Source organism: Juglans microcarpa x Juglans regia, chromosome 3D, assembly GCF_004785595.1.
Source record: "Juglans microcarpa x Juglans regia isolate MS1-56 chromosome 3D, Jm3101_v1.0, whole genome shotgun sequence".
Lineage (NCBI taxonomy): Eukaryota > Viridiplantae > Streptophyta > Magnoliopsida > Fagales > Juglandaceae > Juglans > Juglans microcarpa x Juglans regia.
This window is the reverse complement of record NC_054598.1, coordinates 1,845,926-1,872,719: the sequence shown is the minus strand read 5'-3', so window position 1 is coordinate 1,872,719 and position 26,794 is coordinate 1,845,926. Positions and strand designations below refer to the sequence as shown.

General features: G+C 35.2%; 1 protein-coding gene across 9 annotated transcripts; it reads left to right on the top strand.

The window, feature by feature from the left end:
* Positions 1-1,988: 1,988 nt before the first annotated feature.
* LOC121254618 (pre-mRNA-processing protein 40A-like) lies at positions 1,989-19,686 on the top strand. Of its 9 annotated transcripts, none has more exons than XM_041154742.1 (32): positions 1,989-2,173; positions 2,480-2,609; positions 3,487-3,557; positions 3,903-3,962; positions 4,045-4,383; positions 4,475-4,663; positions 4,801-4,877; positions 5,819-5,888; positions 6,887-6,977; positions 8,339-8,394; positions 8,749-8,801; positions 8,893-8,950; positions 9,067-9,428; positions 9,516-9,588; positions 9,655-9,777; positions 9,869-9,937; positions 10,017-10,094; positions 10,287-10,373; positions 10,543-10,577; positions 10,709-10,814; positions 14,569-14,649; positions 14,728-14,820; positions 14,893-14,946; positions 15,059-15,175; positions 15,315-15,413; positions 15,792-15,839; positions 15,913-16,002; positions 17,525-17,632; positions 17,731-17,795; positions 18,347-18,449; positions 18,957-19,169; positions 19,299-19,686. In XM_041154742.1, exons 3-32 carry the CDS (start codon positions 3,525-3,527, stop codon positions 19,434-19,436), a joined length of 3,168 nt encoding a protein of 1,055 aa, XP_041010676.1. In that variant the 5' UTR covers positions 1,989-2,173; positions 2,480-2,609; positions 3,487-3,524; the 3' UTR covers positions 19,437-19,686. The 9 variants fall into 9 exon arrangements, with proteins under 9 accessions (XP_041010676.1, XP_041010672.1, XP_041010677.1 ...); XM_041154738.1 differs by having other exon boundaries at positions 3,894-3,962; XM_041154743.1 differs by having other exon boundaries at positions 2,480-2,625.
* Positions 19,687-26,794: the final 7,108 nt, after the last annotated feature.

Below are 26,794 nucleotides of genomic sequence, written 5' to 3'. Positions count from 1 at the left end.
AACCAGTCGATTAAATATATATATTTATATATATCTTAGGTAAAACGACACATTTTCACTTAAATAAAACGGTGTCGTTTTAGACTTAACGTATACAAAATAATATAAGTGAAACGACATCATCATTTTATACATAATATATTAAAAATATATATAAGTAAACCAAACAGTGTCGTTTCGATTTCAACTTGTATTTTTCTCCCTCCCCCTCTTCTACTCCAATTCGATTTATCTCTCTCTCTCTCCTCTCTCATACCAAGCTTCACTCCATCGCCATCGATCGAGAAAGTGTCGGAATTGATATGGTCGATATTCCTCCTACCCAATAGCCGGTTCGGTCGGTCTTTCTCTCAAAATCTTCCCTATCGGTCGATTTCAATTTTGACAAAAATCGAACCGCATTAATCAGTTTTCACTCTAAAGACAAAGTAAACGGTACAATTAGAGCGGCATAATAACAATACTCTTTATATAAGAATTATGCTAGGCCTATGGGAGAATAAGGACAACTTTTTTATATATATAGAAGAATAACGAAAACCTATATGACTTACTGCAGTACTTCAAACTATAAGTTATGGATTTAAAGTTATTTTTGTACACTTTATATTTCTTTTCTGGCCAGTTATTATTGAAACAACATAATAACATTTTGCAAAATAATAATAATAATAATAAATTTTAACTTTTTTTTTTTTTTTAAATTGACTGTGTGGGACTTAAGCATACAAAGTCTCTATTACTTAAGCGTTGCGTGTAATAACTTTTATTTTTGATAAATATTTTGACTGTATCGTTTTTTTTTTTTTTTTTTTTCAAATGGTGTAATTGTATCGCATTTTGTATTTATAAATTAAAGAATTATATCTATAAGTTCCTGTGGAAGATGCACTTTTTATATTGTTGATATGATAATTTTTAATTTATAAAATAATTTAATTTTAATTTTATCTTATAAATTAAAGCTTACGATACAGACAATAAAAATGTGTGAACCACATAACTTATAAAATAGAATGCATCTTATATCGTAGGATGCTTGGGTTTGATCATTTATATAGTTGCTTACAATTGAGTTGATATTCAAAAGGATGTTGCTATTATGTTGTCTAGTGTGTACCATCGGACATGATGAGGGAGGAAGTGTGCTTCGAGGGGAGGGACGTTGCGTCGAGAAAGGGAGGCTGCGCTTCATGAAAGGTTCGAGAGAGGAAAGAGGGAAGGTATTGAGGTGGGAAACTGAGGAGGGAAGCCTCATGTAGTCGAAACGATGCGCTTGGTTTTCTCGAAACGGTTCATTTGGTTTTTTTTCAACATCAGCAACCGTTTATGTACTGTTTATATGAGGCGACTGTATTGAGCATTTTTACATTAAAAAAGCCCCCAGTAGATTGTACGCTCTACTTACGTGGCTTTTAAATTTTAAATATTACAAATTAAATTTTATAATTTAAATGATATATATATATATTATATTCTATACATCGATTTGAGAATAATATAATTTATATTTTTTTGAAGCCTGATTTTACAATTTTATTTAACTCCCATGCTCCTCTTTGAGTCTTTGTATAAGATATTGCTCCACCACAAATAACGATTATTAATAAAATTGAAATACCGTTATGTTTTTTATAAAAGTCATAATTTCTCTTAAAAATGTTAAAAAACAATATTTTCATCAGGTTTCATTATCAATGAATAAAATTTCCAATCCTAGTGTGCCTATCAATATTACAACTCTTTAAATACGTTCAAATCAAGACCAAAAATAGAGAGAGAAGAAGAATTGGAAAAAAGTTTTGCTATATAAAGTAATTTTGTATATTTTACTTGATTAAAAATATTATTTTATATTAAAAAAAATTAATACAACTAATTACATAAAAATTACTATACATAGAATTTTTGTTTAAAAAAAAAAAATTAAAAGAGGTTTTTTCCTTCAAGAAGTAGGTAGTTTTTCCGGAGGCTCATCAGCTATAAATATAGAATTTGGTCGGTTTTGAGTTAAGATACATTTTCTTGAGTCCTTCAGAAGAGCATCTTCTTCTCTCAGTCGAAGCTATGCTATGAATTAGTAAAGCACTGACTGCTCCCAAGCCCGTTGTCTCGTAAAGTTTGGTAGTAGCCGACTCACGCCCGCCTCTGTCAAGTACCTTATAGAGAACTGGTAAAGATTTCCCCCACCCTTTTCCATTAATTGCGTCATATTCTCAATGCTGATCTTTCCTTAATTAGGGTACAGTTAGGCCAGGATTTTATGGCTTTTGTTCGAGTTTACTTGTCAAGAATGTGACTGGCTTTCTTTTCGTTACGTATAAACTTCTGGACTTTTAAAAGGAATTATTGTTTGGGCTAGGGTTTTTCTGGGTTTCTGGGATCAGGGAATTTAGGGCTTTTGATTGAGATTTTGTTTTGTTTTGTTTTTTGTTTCTCTCAACTGGTCTAATATGTGAATAACGTGACTATGTGCTAGTCTTTGAGGCAAGGTAAATTGAATTTCTCCGGTATCCCGGTTTCTACATAAAGGTCTCTGGTGCATAAAGAGCCTCTTTAGAAAATTGAAGGGCCGTTTTGAAAACTAACACGCTGCAATCTTTCCTGTGGTATGCTATTCACTCGTTACTGTAGCCCAATTCCTTTTCTTACTGTCTGTTGAAATGGTTTTGGATCATTTGATCTTGTCTGTTGTTCGGTTAATACGATGAGAAAACTTAATAATTTATATATTACTTCTTTGTTAGAATGATTTTGAAACTGAAAAATAAGAATGCCTAAAATCTGAATTCTATAGGATTGTTTACCGTATCCCCACCCCCAACCCCCGCCCCCCCCAAAAAAAAAAAAAAAAAAAAAAAAAAAACTAGGATTTTTTTTAGGCATTTGTGATTGCTACCTTTGAAGTGGCATTTTGGTGCACTACCATTGTTTTCTGCCTCCATTTTTCCATCGTCTGTACCGAGGTGCTGCCACAACCTTGCCATTATCTCCTACACCACTATCAGCATGCCACTGTTAGAATTACCATTTATGTTTTTATCTCACCATCATTATCCTTTCATAAATTAGTGCCTTGTACTCTTGAAAAATAGAAAACTAAAAGAAGTGCCATCTACACCTTAGATTCATAATGTTTTTTTTATTAAGGGATTTATTAAAAAACGTAATTAGGAATTTATTAAAAAAACGTAATTAGGATATATTAAAAAACGTAATTAGGTTTATCACTTTTATGTTATGGACGTGTTTCTCAATTGTCTTGTACTTTCTATATAAAGCAATAGATGAAGTAGAACTTATTAGAAAAGTTAATCATAATCATTTTATCAGTTTATCACATTAAATCATTCGATGCCCACGCTTGATGAGATTTTCATATTCTGGTTTTTTTGGGGTTACAATGCATACTAAATCTAGAACTTTTGTTTTACCATTTCATATGTTTGAGATTTAAGGTGCTGGTGATGATTGTTGATTTTGCAGTTGTTTGTGCTTTTTCTAGAGGCTCATCACTTTGCTAAATGGCCAATAATCCTCGGTTTTCTGGTGTACAGGTAGTGTTTCCATAATACTATTACTTGGTTCATTTAATTCTTTTGGAAACAGTTAGTTCTACAGACAAGATTTTCTGTTCTTCGAGTTTCAAGAAATATAGGAGGTTAACAATATAAGATTTTTATCCCTGATAATAGCATTGGTCCCGAAGGAATCATCTATGCGTACTTGCATTAAATTTTTTTTTTTAGGCCCATGCCTTAAAAGGTTATGGTACTCGAGGTGTTTAAGCCTCTTGCAAGGAGGCTTGCTACAGTAGGGAGTATATTTTTATTGATTGGAATGCTGCTTCTTTTTTTTTCATCCACTATCGGATTTCTCTTTCATTGGCAAAGCCTCTTCAGCCTCCTATAGTTGGTTCAGTGGAACCCCCTCGAAGTTTTGTTGCACCGATGTCTTCTCAGGTAATGCATCCCTTGTCACTGAGTTTGCATCTCCTGTATATATTATCATTATCAATCTGATAAAACCTACACTTGGCTGCAGTTCCGACAGGTGGTTCCAGCACAGCAGTCACAACAGTTCAATCCTGTTCCTTCTCAACATTTTTATCCTGTTGGCCTTGGCGCTCCACGGATGAATGTTGGACTACCTCATCATCATACTCTGCAACCCCAATTTTCTCAATCAATGCAGCAATTTCCTCCAAGACCCGGTCAGCCTGGTCATGCTACACTCCCATCACAGGCGATTCCATTGCCAATTGCTCAGCCAAACATGCACATTACTTCAGAAAAACCAATACCTCAGATAAATTCTCAAACTCCAAATAGCTATTCACCTGTTTTGGGTGGCCCAGAAAGACCTCTCACTTCATCATATACTGTAAGATTCCAAAGTGTTGTCATTTCAGAATTCTCTATTTATTATACTTCTTCAGGGATTTACTTAACTTAATATACATACATTTATGCAGTTTGCATCATCTTCTTATGGTCAACCGCATACAAATTTTAGTGCCTCCACCCAGTATCAGTTTACACCTCAAATGCATGCACCTGATATATCTTCTGGGAGACAACTTGGTTTATCATCTGAAAGCCAGGGTACTGCCACTGTTGCACAGTATGCAAAACAACCTTTAGTTCCCACCACCATGACATCGGTAAAACTTCTTTCCTTTTATCCTATTGACATTGAGTCACATATTTCTTCAACACTATCAAATCATTTTTGTGTTCCTTTGCTATCAGAAGCTCCATCTTTATCAATTTGTTGAAATGCCCATAATTAAAATTTCAGGCAACAATCATCCAACCTAACACCACAAGAGAGTCCCCAACAGATTGGATAGAGCATACTTCTGCTGATGGAAGAAGGTATATGGTTCTGATGGATGCAGACGATCCTAGATTCCCAATCTTTATTTAGGTTACAATGTTCTCTGCTTTTTTTTTTTTTTTCTTTTTTTTTGAACAAAAATTTTAGATTTGCCACACGTGGACTTTCAATCCATTACTAGCAGACGCAGCCAAATCTCTTCTCGAGAAAGGATATATGCATTGAAACAATATGTTGATCCCTTTTGTACTTAATCTGTTCTCTTTCTCTTTAATTAAGGTTTTAATTATGAAACAATCTCACCGTAGGAAGACCAATTTTGACTAGGGCTATTATCTTGTTGAATAATGTGAGCCAGCTGATAATTAATCCCAAGGGATGATGTTGAAGATTGCAATGCCCGAATTTATTAGATGCCAATTAAATATTCAAAAACATTTACTATTTTTTGGTTTTTTTGGATCTGCTTTTGTTGCATGCTTGCTTCTCTGTTGCTGCTTTGTTGTGCTCTTATGGTTTTGCATTAACACATGCCCGTAGGATCTCTTGTGCCTTAAAATATGCACTGAAATGACGTATAGATTGAGTGAGATGTTTCAGTGTTTGTTACTGTCTTTTATCATTTTGGCATGGCTATAAGCTGTGCACTCACTTCTACAAAGATCAAGGTACATGGTCAATTGGTTAGTCCATCTTGGCAACCCCTGCAATTAGTGGGAAAAAAATTGAGAATGTCTCTTTGCTTCGAGGTGCCACATTCTTATCTCTTCTTTAGTGGACCAAAGTATCGTGCATATTACAATTGCTTTTGACTCATTTCTATTTTTTTAGGTTTGATTAGTTATTTACTACATCTTCTGACAGTAATGTTTTTGATAGGTAAAACATTTTTTACTGATACGAAAAATAGACATAGCCCATGTACACAGGATGTATACAAGATATCTGACCATTACTTTCTTCCACATGAATCCTGCAGATACTATCACAACAAGAAAACAAGGCAATCTAGTTGGGAGAAGCCTTTAGAACTGATGACGCCAATTGAGGTGAGTCAGGTTTTTTCATCTAATTTCTTCATAATGTATGACATGTTAGTAATGTGATTGAATAGTGTGTATATACATGGTGTATATGCGTGCTGGTGCATGTCTATCCAGTGATTTGTATGGCTGACTTGGTTTAGTACGAGCAAACTTCTCGTTTAATGGATTCACGTATTGCTTGTTATTCCATCAGCTATATTTTTTATGGTATGGTGAAAAAAATTGCTCCTTGAGTTCATATGGTAGGGTTTTCCTGTCAAGCAGATAACTATTATTCTTAACTTCTTTGTCTTGTTGTAAGGTTGATTGTATCCAATTCGTCTTTGGAACTTTCAGATAATATATTTTCAACTCTCTTTTGGATGAAGAACAATTCTCATTTCATAGAAATGTGTTTCTCTGAATCTTGATTGTGGCCAGAAGTTCTGTCCTTTATAAAACAGAAACAAGTTGCTTGTCATTGTGACAGTTACTCACCGTCTATCTCTGTCGATTACAAATGTAACGTATATCTCTTTCCTTTCAGTTTCCCTTTTTCCTTTTTCCGTTCATTTGTTTCTGGATCAGTGGTTTAAATATCTGTTTTCTTTGCTTCTGTACTTTTGTTGGAAAACATGGGTCTCTTATCTCTCCCTTGGCTGCCTCCCCCAAGTTTGATAATTCATGGTGATAATTACTTCATAATGCTATGCTGATGTATTGCATAGTCTTGTCAAAATATGGACAAACAAAACCTTCGTAGTTTACTCGACACTTCATGATGACTGCTAGTCTGTTCCATGTACCACATTGACTCTTACTCATTTACCTTTTGATGCAATTTCATGGTATTCTCTTTTGCTTAGAATTCCATAGATATTTTGACAATTTTCTTCTACTGGCATAATTTTGCCTCGAGACCTCTAAAGTTAATGGTGTTTTCAATTCTGTTTGTAGTTTGTTTGTTTCTCACTCTCTTATATTATCTATATATACACTGCATGACTTCCATAGCTTTAAAGATGCTTACAGGTACATGGTCTGCTACTCTATTGAGAGGTAGGACATGCTGTGGGTATTTGCTGCTTTCTCTAGCTACTATATTGCTTGAATGTTAGTAAATCCTGTCATTTATATTATTTCCTGACTATTATAATTGAATTGCTTGAACTTTTTGTTGATTCTTTAATAAATAGAAGTGGATTACCTCAGGGCTATGTACACAATTGGATGTGCGTTATTCTTGGCCCTATTACTTTCATCATCCGTTTCAATCTTAGATACTTGTGTTGACCTAGGATTTGAATGTCAATGTAGGATATATAGTTCTCCCATTATATAATTTTATCTTTCATCTGATTTGATTGAATGACAAAACGACATATATAGATATAGATATATTGCGATTTTGTGATGTGCTATTTGAGAACCTTTAATTTTGCACTTCTTGCCTCGCTATGAAGTTGTAGTTTCCATATTACAGGCTCCTATTATCTCTCGAATTTTTTATAGGACAGTTCATTTTCTTGTGAATAAATAAATGGAAGTGGCTCACCCCGTCTTGTCAAATCCATTTTGTTGGAGCAATTCCATCAAGAAGTTGAAAAGGAACCCGATATAAGTAAGATTTAACATTTACCACCTATTATTTGCAGACGATACCATGATATCTTGTGAAGCAAGTCCAGGTCAAATCTGCCTTGAGGGCACTTTTTCTATGCTTTGAAATTGTTTTCTGGTCTGAAAGTGAGTTTTGCAAATTCAGAGTGGTTCATGTGGGAAATGTTTCTAATGTGGAGAGCTTGACGAGCATATTGGGGGCAAGGTATTTTCTCTGCCTATGAAATAGTAGGGAAATGCTTCTAATGTGGAGAGCTTGACTAGCATATTGAGGTTTGAGGTATTTTCTATACCTAAGAAATACCTTGGCTCCCCTCTGGGAGCATCTTTCAGGGTCAAGTCTATTTGGAATGGTATGATTGAGAAGATTTAGCATAGATTGGCTGGTTGGAAGAGGAAGTGTTTGTCTCCAATTTGTAGAGTTGGGTTAGTGTGGGTTATTCCTAGAAGGTTAGCAAACCTTCTTGCAAACTGAAGAGGTTTATAAGGCAATTCACATGTTTTAGCAGTGTGGAGGATGACCCTATCTGCTTATTGTGGTGTAGTTGGGGGAAAATGAACGAAAAAATTCTTGTAAGACCATTAGAGAACGATGAATGAGCTTAAATTTGTCTTCTTTATAGCTTTGTTCGTATGGGGAATTGCGTTACTTTAATGAATGAAGTACTTATGATTTTCTTGTACTTTTTTGTATTTCTATTTAGGTGTTTCTCTTATATACGTCCTGTATACTTGGGCTGCATTTTTTTCAATAAAATTTTAATTATATATAAAAAATTCATTTCATTATTATCCAATGAGGCACCTTCCAGTATGTGGCAACTATTATTTAACTGTAAAAAATAACTTGACAGATTGCCGGAGTATGTCGTTAACCTCGCCCAAACTCTTTGGCCTGGGAGGGAGAGAGGTGTGTCATCTCTAGAAAGGATTTCAAAGCCTCTAATATTAAGAAGCTTATAGTTGCTTTTGAAGTTATTTTATTTGTTTATTTAATCAAAGACTGAAAAGAAATTGATTACAGGCTTGAAAGCGACTTAGTTTTAGTTGAATTATTATTTTTGATCGGTTAGTTATATTTGAATTAATTCCACCCTCCCTCCTTTCCTGTTCTGTTAATGTCATTATTGTTTCAGTTCTGTTTTCGTTACTAGATTCTAGTTATTTCACTATTCTGGAATGAGCTCTTATTTTTCTTGGAATTAATTTGAGTATTTTATATGCTAAAGAATTTCGATTTATTTGCTTTTTATAACTGTGGCAGAAAGCAGATGCTTCGACTAACTGGAAGGAATATACAAGTCCTGATGGAAGGAAGTGCGTGCTCCAATATTTTTTTCTTTATTAGGTTTGCAACCTCTGAAGTCATTGTTGATTGAATTTTTTTGTATTCATGATTGTGTTGCAGGTACTACTACAACAAGGTTACCAAGGAATCCAAATGGTCAATCCCTGAGGAGCTGAAGGTTTCCTCCTACGTCAACAAATTTATCATACTTCTCTTTTATTTTTTTTCCCAACCCTAATTTTCTTTTCTCTATGTACTGTCTTGCACATACTTTGCACATACTTTTGCTTCAAGTTGGCTCGCGAGCAAGTAGAAAAGGCATCTTTTATGGGAACACAGCCAGACACATTTGAGATTCCTCCTGTCTCAACTACTGTGCCTCCCTCTGTGGTTAAAGCACCATCTGGTGGAGAAACCTCATCTTCCCCAGCTCAGGGGGTAGCATCAAGCCCAGCTTCAGAGGGGCATGATGTTGCCGCTGGTGATCTAAAACCTCCCTTGCTTTCTGAAACACCTGCTTCAACTGTTGTAGCTTCTACTACAGACGAAAATGCAAGTGGAACGCAGACACTTCTAAATGTTGCAGCACTTTCAGATGCTGTTCCAGATAATTCTGAAGCCGCTGTCACCATTGCCAGTACCATTCATGCACCAATGTATAGTCAATATAACTATCTTTAGTAAACTGACTGTATTTTGCAAAAGGCACGTTGTTTGATTCTACTTCTGCTCGAGTTGTATAGGGAGAATGCCGACAATCTTTCAGCTGAGGATGTTCCTAATTCTGCAGATGGAGCTCCTGCAAAAGTTGTGGAGGTATGCCTTGGGTTTGTATTTTAATTCTAGTTATTTATGTTCCAGTGAAGAATAATGTTTTTCTAGGGAGTTGATGCGATTGAAGCCTTGGAGGAAGTGAAAAAAGATGAAATAGGGGAAAAACTGAACGATATTGGATTGGAAGCGAAATCAGTTGATCCTGAACCCATGATTTATGCCAATAAGCTGGTATATTATAGAATGTGCTGCATCCAATTCTCCCTTACTGTTGTTTTTCTTGGTATAAACTAGTTATTTTGACTAGCCTTTTCTCTTTTAGGAGGCTAAAAATGCATTCAAAGCACTTTTGGAGTCTGCAAATGTTGGGTCTGACTGGACCTGGGATCGGGTACATTAATCATGTCAATATAATTATCTGTGTTTTTATCATTTATCTTAGTATCTGACAACAATAATGTGTATAACAGGCTATGAGAGTAATAATCAATGATAGAAGATATGGTGCTTTGAAGACACTTGGAGAGCGGAAGCAAGTTTTCAACGAGGTAAGCCATTATAAGGATGTATTTTTAAGCCATGTATATAAATATGTTAGTATTTTTACTCTGATTTTAGTTGTTGTGACACTCTTTATCACAAGACTTCTGAAAAACTGGAAGTATTATCTACCTATTTCTTAATTACACGTGCTGTTTTCTTTTCAGCTCTTATCATACAGTCCATTCTTTTTGTTTCAGTTCCTAAGTCAAAGAAAAAAACAAGAAGCTGAGGAAAGGCGCATCAAACTGAAAAAAGCGCGGGAAGAATTTAAACAAATGTTAGAAGTATGTTGTTTGCTGCTTCGGGAAATTTCTGTTGTATCTTGTCATCTTATTTTGTGCTTTGCATATACTTCTTGTGTACTTGGGCCGAGCCCTTTATATTTATTAATATAATCTTCCATTCACTAATTTTTTCTTTGCATTTTCTCATCTTCGGCTGACTTTTTCAAAGGAGTCATCAGAGCTGACATCATCCACAAGATGGAGGTTTGTCTTAGACCTAAATAGTGTCACTTTGAAAGTTTTCTTCTTAAATAATACCTGGTTGAAGTTTTGCATATACTGGCAATTTCATGATGCCTTTTCTTTGCTACTTGGATTTTTGAACAATCATCCAGCAAAGCAGTGAGTATGTTTGAGAATGATGAACGTTTTAAAGCTGTTGAACGAGATAGAGAGCGCAGGGATTTGTTTGATAACTACTTGGGGGAACTTAAAGAGAAGGTAGGTGTCTACTGCCTCTACCGTCTCCTCCTTTATTGTTAGATTTACATGCCTATATTTGATTTGTATGTTCTTGCCTTTTATTTTATTTTTTGCCTTTTGCCTTCTGGTCAAATAATTAATCTACATTTTGTTCAAAAGAAAAAGAAACCTTTGCATTTTATCTTTGAAGAGGATCCATGTATGCTGACAATCAGTTCATTCTATGGCAATTCAATTCCACCAAAACGTTAAAAACTTGGTTCTTTTTGACATTTAGCTGTAAAATGAACTGATTGTGAGCATGCATGGATCTTTTTCAATTCAACCAAATACTGCACATAATAGTTCACGTGGCTTGAAAAATTAGGCCTTGAACAAGATTAGTGGATTATTCTGTGTCTGTCTCTATTACCTCCCCTTATCCAAAAAAAAAAAAAAAAAAAAAAAAAAAAGAAAAAAAAGAAAAAAAAAAAAGGAATGATGATAATGTACTGAATAAAAAAAAAAATATCTCTATTTCCTCCCCAGTGGTTTGATCTTTGGTCTCTCTCTAGGTCTAACTCTAATTTTCTCATCTCTAATTTCCACTAGATATTATATAATAGTTTGACCTTTATTTATATGTTTTTCAAATTGTTTGACCACCCCGGAATCTACGGGGGTGGATGTTTCCATCCTCAGTGGTCATTGTGGGTTGGTCCCCCACCTCTTTGTGGTGGTGGAAAGCCATCTCAAATTTATTTATTTATTTATTTTTTTAAGTTTGAACTTGGCCCCCCTAGGAATAGCTATTCCTCAATTTGTGGAATTTCTATTCTATATGGAAAAGGGATTCCTTGTCAAAAAATCCAACCAAACAACTAAGGCTCTATTCTGCAAACCAAATGTATCCTTGGTTTTTGAGGTACCCTTAGGTTTTTGAGGTACCCTTAGGTTTTTGAGGTTTATGAGGGATTTAGTAATGGTTGTTTAGAGTGTTCTTGCTGTGGAAGGGGTTAAAGAGCGAAAAAACTCAGTTAATTGGGTTGTCATGGGGTGGTTTCATGGTAGCACATCCGTTACTGCAGTGAAGATTTAGTGATGCAAGCATGGAAGAAGGAACAAGTTGCTGCAATGAAAAGTGATGTTCAGTTTTGGATGCTTTTTTTTTTTTATAGGTAATTATAGAAATTATATTCAAAGAAATAGGCAAAGCCTAGGTACACAGGAAGTATACATGAAGACACCTAGCTAGAGGTTACAACAGAAAGAAGAAGATCATGGACACTAAGGCCTTATTTGTTTTTTGAGTTGAGATGAAAGTTGAAAGTTGAATAAAATATTGTTAAAATATATTTTTTTAATATTATTTTTGTTTTGAAATTTGAAAAAGTTGAATTGGGATTTGAAAAAGTTGAATTGTTTATTATATTTTGTATGAAAATTTGAAAAAGTTGTAATGATTAGATGAGAAGAGATAATATGAGTCTAGATGAACTGTGAAAACAAACGAGGCCCAAGTCCGTTACAAACTATGGCCCCTGCCCATAAGAACAATGACTTAAAAAAGATAACTTTTAGCTCATCCATTGCTCTCTCTTGATCTTCGAAACTTCTAGCATTTCTCTCCCTCTAAATACACCAACACATACATATTGGTATCAATCTCCAAATTGTTGCAACTTGAGAATCGCCGTGTAGTCCTCTCTAGCTAGCTAGGAAATCCTCCAATCTACAAGACATTACCCAAGACAATCCAACTCTTGTGAAAAAATCATCCCACATGACCCTGGCCACCTCACATTGTAAAAGTAGATGATGAACTGACTCCCCATGCTTCTTACACATACAAAACCAATCTAGGACAATTACCCATCGTTTCCTCAAATTATCTGTAGTGAGGATCTTGCCCAAAGCTGCTGTCCAAACAAAAAAAGCTGCTTTTGAAGGAGCTTTCGTCTGCCATATGCTTTTCCACGAGAACATAGATGTTCTAGAGTTCATAAGCTTTTGATAAAAAGAACTAACTGAGAAAATATCTTTCTTAGAATGATTCCAATGCATCTTGTCTCCGGTACCCCCTGAAATACTTGTGGAGTATAATGCCGCAAAGAACTCCATTATAGACTCCAACTCCCAATCTTGGGTTGCCCTAATGAAGTCAATATTCCATTGAGGGGAGCCATTTGAAAAGACCAAAAGATTGGCGATCGATGCCTCCTTATCTCTAGCAAGGGCAAAGATAGCAGGGAAGGTATCTCGTAAAAAATGGTTGCCACACCATTTATCAAACCAGAAACGGACACGCGAACCATCGTCCACAACAAAATGTTCATGTCCTCGAAAGGTCTCCCAAAGGCTCCTAATATTTTTCCACAACCCCACTCCATGAGTGCCTCAAACCTCATTTGAGCATCATCCACCCCAAGCTTCCCGGAACTGTGAATCTATAACAAACTTCCATAAGTCCTCCCTTTCGTTTTGGTACATCTACAACCACTTACCCAAAAGAGTTTGATTGAATTTCATCAAGTGGCGAATACCTAACCCTCCCCCTGAAATTGGGGTACAAACTGTTGACCAATTGACCAGGTGGAATTTGAATTCGTTCCCCAATCTACTCCCTAAGAATTCCCTCTGTAACTTCTCAATGCGGTTGGCCACCTTTGTGGGTAGCGGGAACAAAGACAAAAAAATACGTGGGTAAATTTGAAAGGGTGCTTTTAATCAAAGTCAACCTACCGCCTTTAGACAAGTATATCCTCTTCCATGCAGTCAATCTGCGCTCTGCCCTTTTGATCACATCATTCCAAATCCTTTTAGATTTAAAGGAGGCACCCAAAGGTAAGCCAAGATACTTCATAGGAAGCGAAGATATCTTGCATCCCAAGGTAGTAGCTAAAATCTCCATATCAGGGAAAGCCCTCACTGGCACTATTTCCGACTTCGCAAGGTTGATGCTCAAACCTGACACAACAACAAAACAAAGGAGAAGCGCCCTCAAGGCTTGAACCTGACCAAGTTGAGAACCACAAAAGATGAGCGTGTCATCAGCAAATAACAAGTGAGATATGTTGAGGTCTCCATTCCCCACCGGAAAGCCAACTTCAGTTTTTGAAACTTGAGCTTTTCATTTATGGAAGTTATTAGTAACATCGATTGAGATGCGTTTTGATGGTCAAGTCATTGGGAGTCATAGGGTTAAACCGGTAAACCAGTTCCTCATTTGGGTTTTTATTTCTTGAGTTATGGTTAATATTGTGACGAGGGGGCAGATCTGTAAGTTTATTTCTGAGTCAAAGTTAGCCTTCTATTGGATTTAATAGGTCGATATTTTACTGGTCACATTAGGAGTTCTAATTTTAGTAGATTGGAAATGAGCGAGGGAATTCTTTATATTTTTTTTGTAAGTTCATACCACTTGGGAATCCTTTATATTGAGTGTACTCAAGAATTAAGAGTCCTAATTAATGGTATATTGAGTGTTTTGAGCATGTTGGCATGAGTGTCCTCTCTCTCTGCTGGTGTACTGTTACTGTTCGTTTCAATGTTTGGACATCTGTTGAATAGCAACAAAATTCTTTCCGTTTCTTTCTCTCAAACTCCAAATGGAACTGTTTCCCATGTACACTTGATTAATTATTATGATTGGTTACATCAGATAAGCTTTTTGCTGTGTCTATTACATATTATTCTTTGGTTGGAAGCCTCGTATTGAAAGCCCAACAGCTAGCTATGTTCTGAAGGTTTCAAGTTTCAAATATCTAAGCTTTTACTGTTCCTAATTTGTTAGGAGCGAGCAAGGGCAGAAGAAGAACGCAAGCGGAATGTAATGGAATATAGGCAATTTTTGGAATCTTGTGACTTTATCAAGGTACTCTTCAGACAATGTCCCCCCATCCTTTTCTTTTGCAGGTTATACTATTGCTTATGCATTAACTTCCTGCTTCAGGCAGACAGCCAATGGCGAAAACTTCAAGATCGCTTGGAGACTGATGAAAGATGTTCACGTCTTGAAAAAATGGATCGCTTGGATATTTTTATGGTAATTTTCTGCCTGTAGTTCTGGAGAGTTTCTACCAGGCATTCAATCTAAATTTAACCTGTCATGGCGCAGGAATATACACATGATTTAGAGAAGGAAGAGGAGGAGCGGAGGAAGATACAGAAGGTGCTCTAATGCTTAGCCTCTTTGTGTTAGCAATTTAACCCACTTTCCTACCCTTCCCATCATTTTTGGCATAAATTTCTGATCTATAGTTTTTTTTTTTTAATCAAAATAGGAAGAATTGAGAAAGGTGGAGCGTAAAAACCGTGATGAATTCCGCAAATTGATGGAAGAGCATGTTACTGCTGGCACTCTTACAGCTAAAACCCACTGGCGTGATTATTGCATGAAGGTTACCAGCCTTGTTTCTTATTTATTTCATATCTTTAAATGAGCACTGCATATCTTTTATTATATATATATATATATATTTTCTTACTTATATAAAAAATATATATATATATTTTCTAACGCCTTTTCTCCCTCTCTAGGTTAAAGATTTGCCTGCATATACAGAAGTCGCGTCAAACACCTCGGGTTCAACTCCAAAAGAATTATTTCAAGATGTTCTTGAGGAGCTAGAGAAACAAGTAACTAAACTGTACTTAGTCTTTGTTGTTCTCGTGACTTTCAGCTTTTGTCACAATTCTCTAGGAGGACAAACGTTTTTGGGACTGAGAGACTATTTTGATTAAATCTCCCCATCTTCAACTTGTTTCCTTCCCAAGCTTAATGGTTCATTGATTGAAAGGAGAAACTGGAACTATGGTGTGGTGGTAAAGTGGTAAATGAATTAAATAGAGTTGGTAAAATGTCATGGTTATGTAGCTGGTTTTCAGAGTTAATGACATTGTGGCATCCAATTCTTAGCTTTATTGCACAGTTATTGTATACATCCTGTGTTGATGGTAAATGGTGCATATTAATAGATTGTTACTCATCACTAAGATTTATTTATTTATTTACAGTATCATGAGGACAAAACTCGAATAAAAGATGCAGTGAAGCTGGGAAAGGTATGATGTATCATTTTGTTGTTGTTTATAGGGTGATATTTTATTAGGTAAATAATACTCGGTTAATCTTCAGATTCTGCTGTCATCTACATGGGTACTTGAAGACTTCAAGTCTGCTATTTCAAAGGATTTTTCTCCACCAATATCAGATGTCAACTTAAAGGTATGAATTTCACTCTCAATTGTTGATTATTCTTTATATTGTATGGTTGCCTGCTTCCAACAAAAGAATTTTTTCCTCTAGTAGCGCATATCATGTTCCTTTTGTATTATTAGAACGCTTGGTTGGTCAAAACTCCCATATGGATGCATATACTTTCGAATTATCTTTGTTAGGACAACATTAACCGATTATTTTGGTATCATTGTCCTTGGAGCATCTTTTGCTTGCTAAAAATGATTTGCCACCTCCTTCCCCCATTATATTGGGTCAAAGAGTGAGTTATGGGCTCAAGACATATTTGATGTGTATTTTATAACTTTGTTAGAGCAAAACTTTTTTTATTGAAAATAGGCTGTCAATTTTGACTCGACTTGGGAACCTGATGCATAATAATAGGATTATTAGGGTTGGGCATAATCGGGATTGAGTCAATTTTTGTCAGGTCAACCCACGTGTGACTAGCCCTTCTCCCCCCAAAAAGGGTCATCCGGTCAACCCGTGATCCGAATCATACTCAGTACATGCATTTCTTCTCACTTTTTTCGGACAGAGTAATGTATACATAGAGCAATTGTATTTAGGAATTACATGCACAAATGGGTTACTGCTTGAGCCGTGGTGCAGTCCAAGACTACATCAATGATGGAAAAGGGCTAGATTACAATAACCATAAGGAAAACTTGGAAGGATGGGCATAAATGACACCATAACTGATCCTACACCTGAGCATCAGGTTACTACAACTGGTGTCTTTCTGTTCAATTTTTAAATATGAGGTGAAGAATTCTTGAAGAACTGGATTAGAGGAAGAGCTTGCTACGAAGAAAGCCCTGAGGAAATTTCCTAAAATGAACTATAAATATTTGAAAAAGTCAAAAATTGAGAATGTGAAACATTCCACCTTGTATTTACCACATACATGTTTTTCTGGTTCAATTTCAAGTGGCTAGGCTCCAGAATTGCATCCATTGATCTCTTAAAGGCCAGTTTTCTTTAAGGCAGTACTCCCAAGTTTTTTATGAAGATTTCTTGTTTAATGCCTAGAGTTTGCCTAAAGTTTAGCTCAACATTCCTTAGCTGTGGTATGACTCTAAAGGACACTCAGTCATTACATGCACGGTCTTGCTGATGCCTTCATATATCTATTATAATCTGGAATTCATATAAGATGCCATAACCATGTAAGGTATGCCCATGGGCTTGTAGTAACTAAAATTATAGAGGCCTATCTTTACACAAGTACGGGGTTGCTCTGGGTAAAAGACATGTTGTGTTGCATTCATTCTTCTTTAGCCTCGGAAAGTTTAGGATTTTTTTTAAACTATGGCGAGTTCTCTTCTGATATGAAGCAGTCATGTTGCAGTAAAATAATTGAGCTGGCAAAGGCTTGTTTTCATCTGATAAGCAAATAGATATTTCCTCTACCTGTTCTTTCAAAAATTCCTTGTTGCTTGCAGTATGCACATTATCATTGTTTCTTATGCCCTATAACAAGCCGACATAACTCTTTACTACAATGCAGCTGATATTTGATGAGTTACTAGAACGAGTTAGGGAGAAGGAAGAGAAAGAAGCTAAAAAGCGTAAACGCCTTGCAGATGACTTCTTTCATTTACTTAGTTCAATAAAGGTATAGCATGATCTGCAGCAATTAATTGATGCACTCATTTGTAATGGTTGAGTAGCAAAGGGATTAGTCCATTTATCCGATCATCTACTTTGTTGTAGGAAATAACTGCATCTTCAAAGTGGGAGGACTGCAAACAACTGTTTGCAGATAGTCGAGAGTTCAGGTATTGTTTATTAGTAATTGGAAAAAGGATACTTTCTCTTAAACTCTTTTTGTATTGTCAATTTGGTTAAAAGACTGATGATCCACACCTAAATATCTGCCAATACAAATCTTGGGGAGAGTTCTTTCTGTTTAGCACTTGTACAGTGTCGCACCATGAGCAATTGTTAAAAAGCATATACATATCTTCACTTTTGGATTGCTAAGGAGGATATACTCATTTATGTTTTATTTTTATTTATTTTTTCTTTTGGGGGTGGGGAGAAGCTATGAAGGATATGCTGATACATAGAAGAAAGTCATTGTGTTATTTTAGTGTTCTATGAGGAATGATGCATTCATGTCCATAAACACCTGGTTATGTTGTTCATTAAACGGGGAGTATGTTATTATATTAGAAAAGAAGAAAATAAATGACCAGAAAATCATACCCAAGCTCTCATGGACCTTGAGGTTCAATTTTATTACCTATTCCTGATGTGTTGGTTTAACCCTCTTTTTAGACTTCTCTGAACTTTCACATTCATGCTCGATGAATTGTTGGTTGTGTAGTTCCATTGGAGAAGAAAGCCTTTGCAGGGAGATATTTGAGCAATATATATCACAACTAAAGGAACAGGCAAAAGAACACGAGCGAAAACGGAAAGAGGAAAAGGTATTTAACTGGTACCAATTCGCACACCATGAACCATGGTGTGATCATTAAGATTCTGATATTGACAGCATTTGAAAATGAACCTTTGTCAAACTCTGCATTATGTGAACAGCAGAGTATTATTATGTTCACTTATGTTTTGCATGACAGTATGTGGCCCTTTTTTTTCCTCTTCTACTATGGTTTGGAATATACCATTCCTGCTAATGATGTGTGTTTGTATTTCTGAAGCTATGGAAGAATTTGCCATGCCACCCTAACTTTACTAGAAATGTTCATTTCGTTGTGCAAACCAAGTTTTATTTAGGCTTCAACTTTACTATGAACTGTCGTTTGGAAGTCTTATGAGTGCACATAAAACCTAAACTTCAGCAACTTCCATCTATTGCACCATTCACTTGTAAAAAAAGCTCAGGAAATTTGAGCTTACTTTCCATATATGTTGCAATTCATATGGCAAAAGGTCATATATGGAGCTATCAGTTCCTGATTCTTTATATTCTGTAGGCAAAGAAGGAAAAAGAGAGAGAGGAAAAAGAGAAGAGAAAAGTCAAGCAGAGAAGAGAAAAAGAGGAAGGACGTGAACGAGAAAAAGATGAAGAAGACAATAGCAAGAAACAAAGGAAGCGGCATCAAAGTTCTGAGGATATTGTAGATGAAAATGAGAGAGATCGGTCCAGGAAGTCACATGGGTCCAGTGACCACAAGAAATCGAGACGGGTGAGTTGATATTTGCTTTGTTATGTTTGGAGATGGCCTTGCTGTTTCTCTTTGTTTCATTTGGTTTCTTACTTTGTACATCTATGTAGCTATTTAACTTTTTTTTTTTTTGGTTGAGAAATGGTGCAGCACGCATCTGCTCCTGAATCAGATGATGAGAGCAGGCATAAACGACATAAGAGAGACCACCGAAATGGTTCTCGTAGATATGGGGATCATGACGAACTTGAAGATGGGGAATTTGGTGAGGATAGGCAAAGTTGGTAGCTTCTTAATCCTCCAAATCACTAATTTTTTCCCCTACTTTTGATATATTTTTATCATTTGCAAGATAATTATTTTCCAAATTATCCTTGATTACCTTTGCAATGTATTGCTATCACTGTAAATATTGTGTTTTAGCTTAATCAGCCACATCTTTATCTAATAGTGAATTTGGGATCTTTGAACTAATTTAAGTAGCGGCAAGTCCTACAACATTTATAACATTTAAATGCCAATTAAAAAGTTCAAAGTCTGAGCTTTTGTACACTGACTGATAATTGTTGGGAACTCTACTGATTTGAGCATCTAAGTGATCATATTTGAAGTTCAAGTTTCTCTGGACCATAAAAGCTCAAAATTCAACCTTATTTACTATTAGCAGGCAATTAATTCCTCGTGCAAAATGTGTATATTTATAAAATAGTTATGAAATAGTCATTTTGTGTTTATCCAGTCCATGCAAACATGTTAGCAAATTGACATGCTGGACATATATCCTAATAGCAATAGCCCGGCATCTGCTTTGGTTAATAGGACCCACTGAAGTATCGCACATCTTCCTTGGTTTGAAGTCTGCATTACATTCAAAATATTTAACAGTCGAGATAGAACCTACAAGTATCTTCCTCAACCCAAAAATTAGCTAAATCCATGGCCCAGCAATTTAGGCAAAGCTGTAACGGTTTGGGGTGGCTACTTTTTCCTACTCTTATCTTAAAGGTTGGAAATATACAGCTCTATCTGGCTGCATATTGTTGTTATAATTAAAACTCTTGAGCGGTATGGCATATAGGACAAAAATCGTGGAGAGTATAAAACTTGTTGCTCAAAGGGTTTACCAAAAAAAATTGTTCTAGTCAAGGATGGATGACGAGCAGAACTTAATGGCTATAAAGGTAAGGAAAGGTCTTTTTCTAGATGTTGAATGGCAATTTTATTGCTTTCTATCGATTGGCTAATTGCCTCTCACACCACAAAGATATGTATTATAGTGAAGACACGCAAGTGCTGATGTCTGCTCACCCATATGGGGAGATAGACCCCAAAATAAATGGAGCAACAACGACCTTTGTTGTTGAATATCATCCTCTCTGCACAAAAACACTGTCGTTGGAGGTGAGGAAAGGGCATGTTCCTCCACTTCAAAAATATTGGGGGAGATTTATATTTAAATATGGTGTGGACCACTTCCATTAACTAGCCAGCACAAGCCTGTCTTATCGGGCAGGCAAATCATGCTTTTGGGTATGTATCCCCATAACATTCCCCGAGCAAACATGCCTAAATATCATATCATTTAAAATTGAAGTGAAAGTCTGCCTATACGAATTGTAGCAAAAGAACACGCGTTCGAATTTCCACTCACCTTTTGTCAAATACATGTCTGATATATCTTTCTGCTAATTCTAGAAGGCGTCAAAACGAGAAGAGGTAAAAAGTATTATCTCGACAATTCTAAAAAAATTAGTGGGTACGTATTATTTAATGAGCAGTACTACTCGAAAATATAATCCGAGTAAGTTTACTGAATAGTGTATTTTATTTTTTTTTTCATATATTTTTTTAATTATCATAAATATTTAAGAAAAAAAATAAAAAATTCACAACATTATTAAAAAATATTTCTTTAATCACTAAGCGAAACAAAACAAAAAAAAAACCATTCAGAACACTATTTGCCATTTGGATCCAAATTTAGGACCAAAGCATTTCTGTTATTTAATTGCTTAAACCTATTGTTTGTATGATGTTTGCGATGAATATTTGAATTAATTAAAAAATATTAATATCATCTTCCTTTTTGATGTCGTAACACACAACAAGCTTGTACCTTCCTTGGTAAAAAACGGTAGTGTGAACAGTTGTCCGAAAGCAGAAACCCGTGTCTGCGCAAGGTAGAAAAAAGTGAATAGTGAGCTAACTTGATTCCTAAAATTAACAAATAAAAATTTTATGTACAGTTTCTTTTGTATATTTTTATATATTCTATTAATATGATTGGTTATTTTTAATCAATTACATCAATAAAATATATAAAAAATATGTAAAAGTAATTATACGAAACACAACTCATTACCAAAAAATATAAGAAGATGACCAAAGAATAGAAGAATCTTCTTTCATTGCCAATTTAATTTTCAAGCTTCAGATTCTTACTTTTCTCTTAAGACTTTTGAGCTACCAACCCCCCACCACCAACCATTATTTAATGCACACCATGAAGAAACATCAACGCTACATATATGTTCTTTCATTACTTGGAGCTGCTAATGCTGGCCCTTTCACTCCTTCATCAGTTATAAAATAAAAAAATAAAAACTAAGGGGGACCAATACCACATCCAGGCCGGAATTCCACTCTCTCCAACGCATAACTGCTCCACGCCATGTCAAAGCAAAGGTTACGATACCTCTGTTTTCCCTTCTGGGGTAGCCCAAAATTGTCATGATTGTGCATTACACTACTCTGTCCCCTGAATCTGATGCACCTCGTGATTGCTTGTCAAATTACTTCTAAAGTGTCAAGCTCATGAGTAATTTTGATGCAAATAAAGTCTACTTCCATACCAGTCCGATTATAGCTGACATCTGTTATTTATTATAATCAATTGGTATTTAAAAGTAGTATCAAGACAAGTTGACAGATTGCAATTAAACTGATCAATTTCTAAGGTTCTTCTAATTTGGCTGTAAATATTATGGAATGACTAGGTCGAAGAGACAGGTGAGAGGGATGATTCCCCATGATGTCGGCTATTACATGCCCACTTTCTCTCTAGAGGATCACAGCATGAAAGTAAACCTTTTCTCCTGGTAATAAAAAAAAAAAAAAAAAAAAAAAAAAATTCATATCCAAATTCGGTTGCTACTTGCTAGGTATGAACAAAACCTGTATGAATCTGGCTAAATCGATTACAATAAAAACCAAGGATTATGATTATCATGGGCATGGTCAACTCCTCAGTTGTTATGTCTGCATGTGAACGCACTACTAAAGAAGCCAGAAGTTCGGGCAGAGGATCAAACAGATACAAGTTGACAATGCCAAAAGAGGTGTACATTCCAAGCAGGATCCCTTGCTTTAAAATTCCTCTGTTTCAGGAGCCTTAATTTGAAAAATTATCCTTTAATCCAAATTATGCTTATTCTTCAGCAATACAAAGAGTGAACGCAATTCCATAATTAGTACCACAAGGTTTGCATGGTTGGAATCTATTAGGAGCCGGTGTTAGCTAGTTTTCAGTTGGGTTCACCAGATTTTTATTATTTATATTCTATTAATATTTTTTCTTCCTAAAGTCACGTTTAGACGTTGAGTTGAGTTGAGTTGAGTTGAGATAAATTAAATTCTTTATAAATAGTAATAAGTTGATATGGTAGAGTGAGTTTTGTGGGACCTACTTAAGATGAGTTTAGATGTATTTGGATGTTAAGATAAATTTAGATAATATTTTCCATATATTTATGAGAAATTGAAAAATATTGTGTCTTACATGTAAAGATGTATTAAGTTGAAAATATTATGAGTTTAATGTATAAAGAGGTTTTAAATTTAGATAAATTTAATAATTTAAAAATTAAATATTTAAATATTAGATTCAACTTAAAATTAGAATGAACTGAGTTAAGTCCAATTTAATCTCAGCTCACATTCTAAACGGGCATTTAAAACTTTTTATTTTTATTTTTATCGTTTGAAGGTCAATTTAAAATAATAATTAATTTAGAAATGCAAAATGATTTTTCTTGGTTTTATAAATTTCAACGGGGTCAGTCAGCCACGCTCGAGAGCAGTCCAATGCTCTTGATGTTCCCTTTTTGGTTTGTCTATTACTTTTATAATAATATCCGTACATTTTTCTTCAAGTAAAAAATACTGATTCGTAATTCCAGATCTGCCCCTCATTCCTCTCGGTCTCTATAAATTTCTCCCCCAACAGACACTGCTCTGTGTCTCGTGTTGTCTCGGCACTTCTAGAGAGAGCAAGAATGAAGATGTCGTCCAAGGTCAGCATCCTTTGCGTGGTAGCAGCCCTCCTCCTCTTCTACACACTAACCTACGCCACTGCCAGGCCAGAGCCCACATTTGCAGATATCCTTCCTTGAAAACTCAGCATAGGGTACGCAGATTTCCTCAAAATCATATCATTTTTGTTTTCTTTTTAACTTGGCAGCTTTTAGATGAGAATTTTATGGGTTTTGCTTAATATGCTTCTTTGACATTTTTTTTTTTTTTTTTTTGCCTGAAGGATGCTGAACTAGAGAAAGTTAAGGTGGAGGAAATTTGTGAAGGAGCTGGGGAAGAAGAGTGTTTAGAGAGAAGAACACTAGCGGCTCACATCGATTATATCTACACCCAGAAGCATAAGCCTTGAAATTTCTCATACAGTAGTAATCTTGTCATTTCTGGGTTATTTGTTTTTGTATTCCTCATACAAGAAGAGTGTTTTTGTATTCCTTTCTTGTAGGAAAGAGTCTGTATTGATAGACAGATTATCTAGTTCTTCCATTATATTCCAGTGCAGAGTTTGTATACTTGGTGGAGATTTCTCTTTCTGATCCTTTTCTGAAGGACCTCGTGGTTATAAACACTGCAATTTGATCAAATTAATTAAATTGTCATACTTCCGTAATATCAAGTTCTATGAAAATCAAGCATCATGTTTTAGATGGCATTTCCAGAAACAAAAATTAAGATTTAGCAAAAAAGACAGACGCAGGTAATGATCAAGCAAAACTCCTCTGTTTTTCCTTTTTCACCATACATCATTTGGTCGACATCATATCGTAAAAGTGAGAACACTTCTGCTCTAGAATAATAATTTGGCATGATGTCCTCCCATCGTCTAAATCCAGAAGCTTTTGACTTACCCCGTGATTATCATGTTCATATTTCCAGATTATTCGTCTCTTATGCTGTTATTATTTGCGGACTTTTATGTTCATTTAATTAGAGAACATACAGCTATGATTTACGCAAGCACAATGAAGGACTTCCATTGGATCACAGAGTCCGACCAACTTACCTACCATTTATAAGGACTACGTAACGAAGATTTCGATTAGCATTAGAAATAAATGAAATCTCAGGAAAGGAACATGTGGCACGTACGTGCATACCATGGATCAGTCTCAGAAGAGTGTTGTAGAAAAACAGATGAACTCCGATATTAATTTGTTGCGGCAGCGTATACCTGCAGGCATCTTATAGGTACATGGGAGTATCACTATCTTATCCGAAGCCTTCACTTTAATTATTATTGCCATAAAAATCTTTAACAGCAATGCCTACGTACGTACGTATACAGCTTCCTACAAAACAATCCATTGTTCTCTTTCTCCCAATGGAATTTTCAACGTATGAATCATTTCATCTCCTTATACTTCACCCCTTCAACCAGTGAATACTAAGGATCTTAATATTTTTTGTATGTAACATTTTCTGGTGCAAGATATTGATACCAATTGAAATTACTATGTGGCCTAATTCAACAATCTGAGCACGGAAGATTAGTACATATTATAATAAGATAAATGCTTTAGTCATAAAGAGATCTTCTAAAAATAAATTTACAAACTGACGTAACTTAAAATGCACTATAAGAGAAATCGCATTTCCTAGCGATTCATTTTCACAGAAAAAACCAATAAAATCGCTGCCTATATATATAATATATATAAGTTTTGCGGCACAAGCAAAAACAAAATTTAATTGCATCTTCATATAAACTATTCTATGTTTATAATATTGTCAAACCTAATCGAGATTGACTTTTCTGATCTCTTCTTGTTTTCTTAATTTCTTTAGCCACCTAATCCTTCGATGCAGTTTTTTCTTCTGTAATTTCAATGCATGTCCGCACGGAGCAGGAGGTTGGGCCTAAAACAACAGACGCGCATTATTGTGTGCAGCATCATTAATTTCATCTACTTGGTTTTTGCAAAATGTTCGTAGTGAATGGCCAAGCTTATATCATTAAATGTAGGAAATGAAAGCACTGTTACAGGCAATATTGCAGTGATCAGTGTCCTGCTTTTCGATGGTGTCATCAAAATATGAACGTATGATCAGCCATGTGCCTTGAGCTTTGCGCAATACATTATTATTGATAGGAAAAATTTACATCTTACCGTTTGATTTGATTGTTCAATTTTTTTTTTTTTTTACCGAATGATAAAGAAAGTGATTTTAAATATATTGATGTATTTTTTTTTATTTTTTAAAAATATTTAAATACATTAAAAAAATATGAATAAAAAAAAAAAAAACTAATTTTACAACTAGCGGTAACATCGAACGGTATTACTCGGGCGGTAGAGTAGCACCGCTCTTATTGATAATATCAGCAGGTAAACAGTACAAAATGAACTTCCTAATGCGCGCACTCTGGCGAAAAAACACTGCTTTTGGATATGTGGTCGAATTGTGCATATGTAATTCATTTTTTGGCCCCCTGTCGAAAGAGTGTGCCAACCATGACAACGAAAGGCTTCTCTATTGCAGCCATACCCATAGATTTATGCACTAAAGCACGTCATCCACGAAATGTTGCATGATCACTAATTAAGCACCATTCTCAATCACCAACTTGCCGCTGATATTTCTTTCTCACAACTGTTTAGTCATATATATATAAATTATGTCAAACACCTAAAATTTCAATGACAAGATAGATTTTTTGTATGACCCTTTGTAAGAATGCTCCTAGTCGACATGGTCAATAATAGCAAACCATGAATCATTCTCTCTAGAAACAAACAAGCATGCAACAGCGACCATATTAAATGGCACTTGGCAAAAAATGAGAGGCAATGGTACCAGAGATATTGAATATTATTTGTTTGGCGGCATCTCGAATAGTATGTCAGCAGGGGTTCCTATATCTCCATGATTATGACACCATGATATCTGACAATGGCGAATGGTGGTTGTCTCTTTGCCTGACCATGTAATAAATAATATATATATATATATTGTGGCAAGCAGTTTTGTTTTGTTTGGTTAATTATCATATGGCTGCAGAATTTCTTCCTGGATTGGTTTGACATTTCATGATTTCAAGCCGTACGCAATAAAGTGTTTTTTTTTGCAAGTGTTAGTAAATTAGGGGTCGTTTGCTTTCGGAAATGGGATGATATTAAAGTTAAAAAGTTAAATAAAATATTGTTAGAATATATTTTTTAATATTATTTTTATTTTAAAATTTAAAAAAGTTAAATTGTTTATTTTATTTTATATTAAAAGTTAAAAAAGTTGTAATAATTAGATAATATAAGATGAGATATTTTCTGAAAATAAACAAGACCTTAATCTGCAAAAAGTTTGGGCCACTTTGATTTGAGAGGCCATTTCATTTCTTT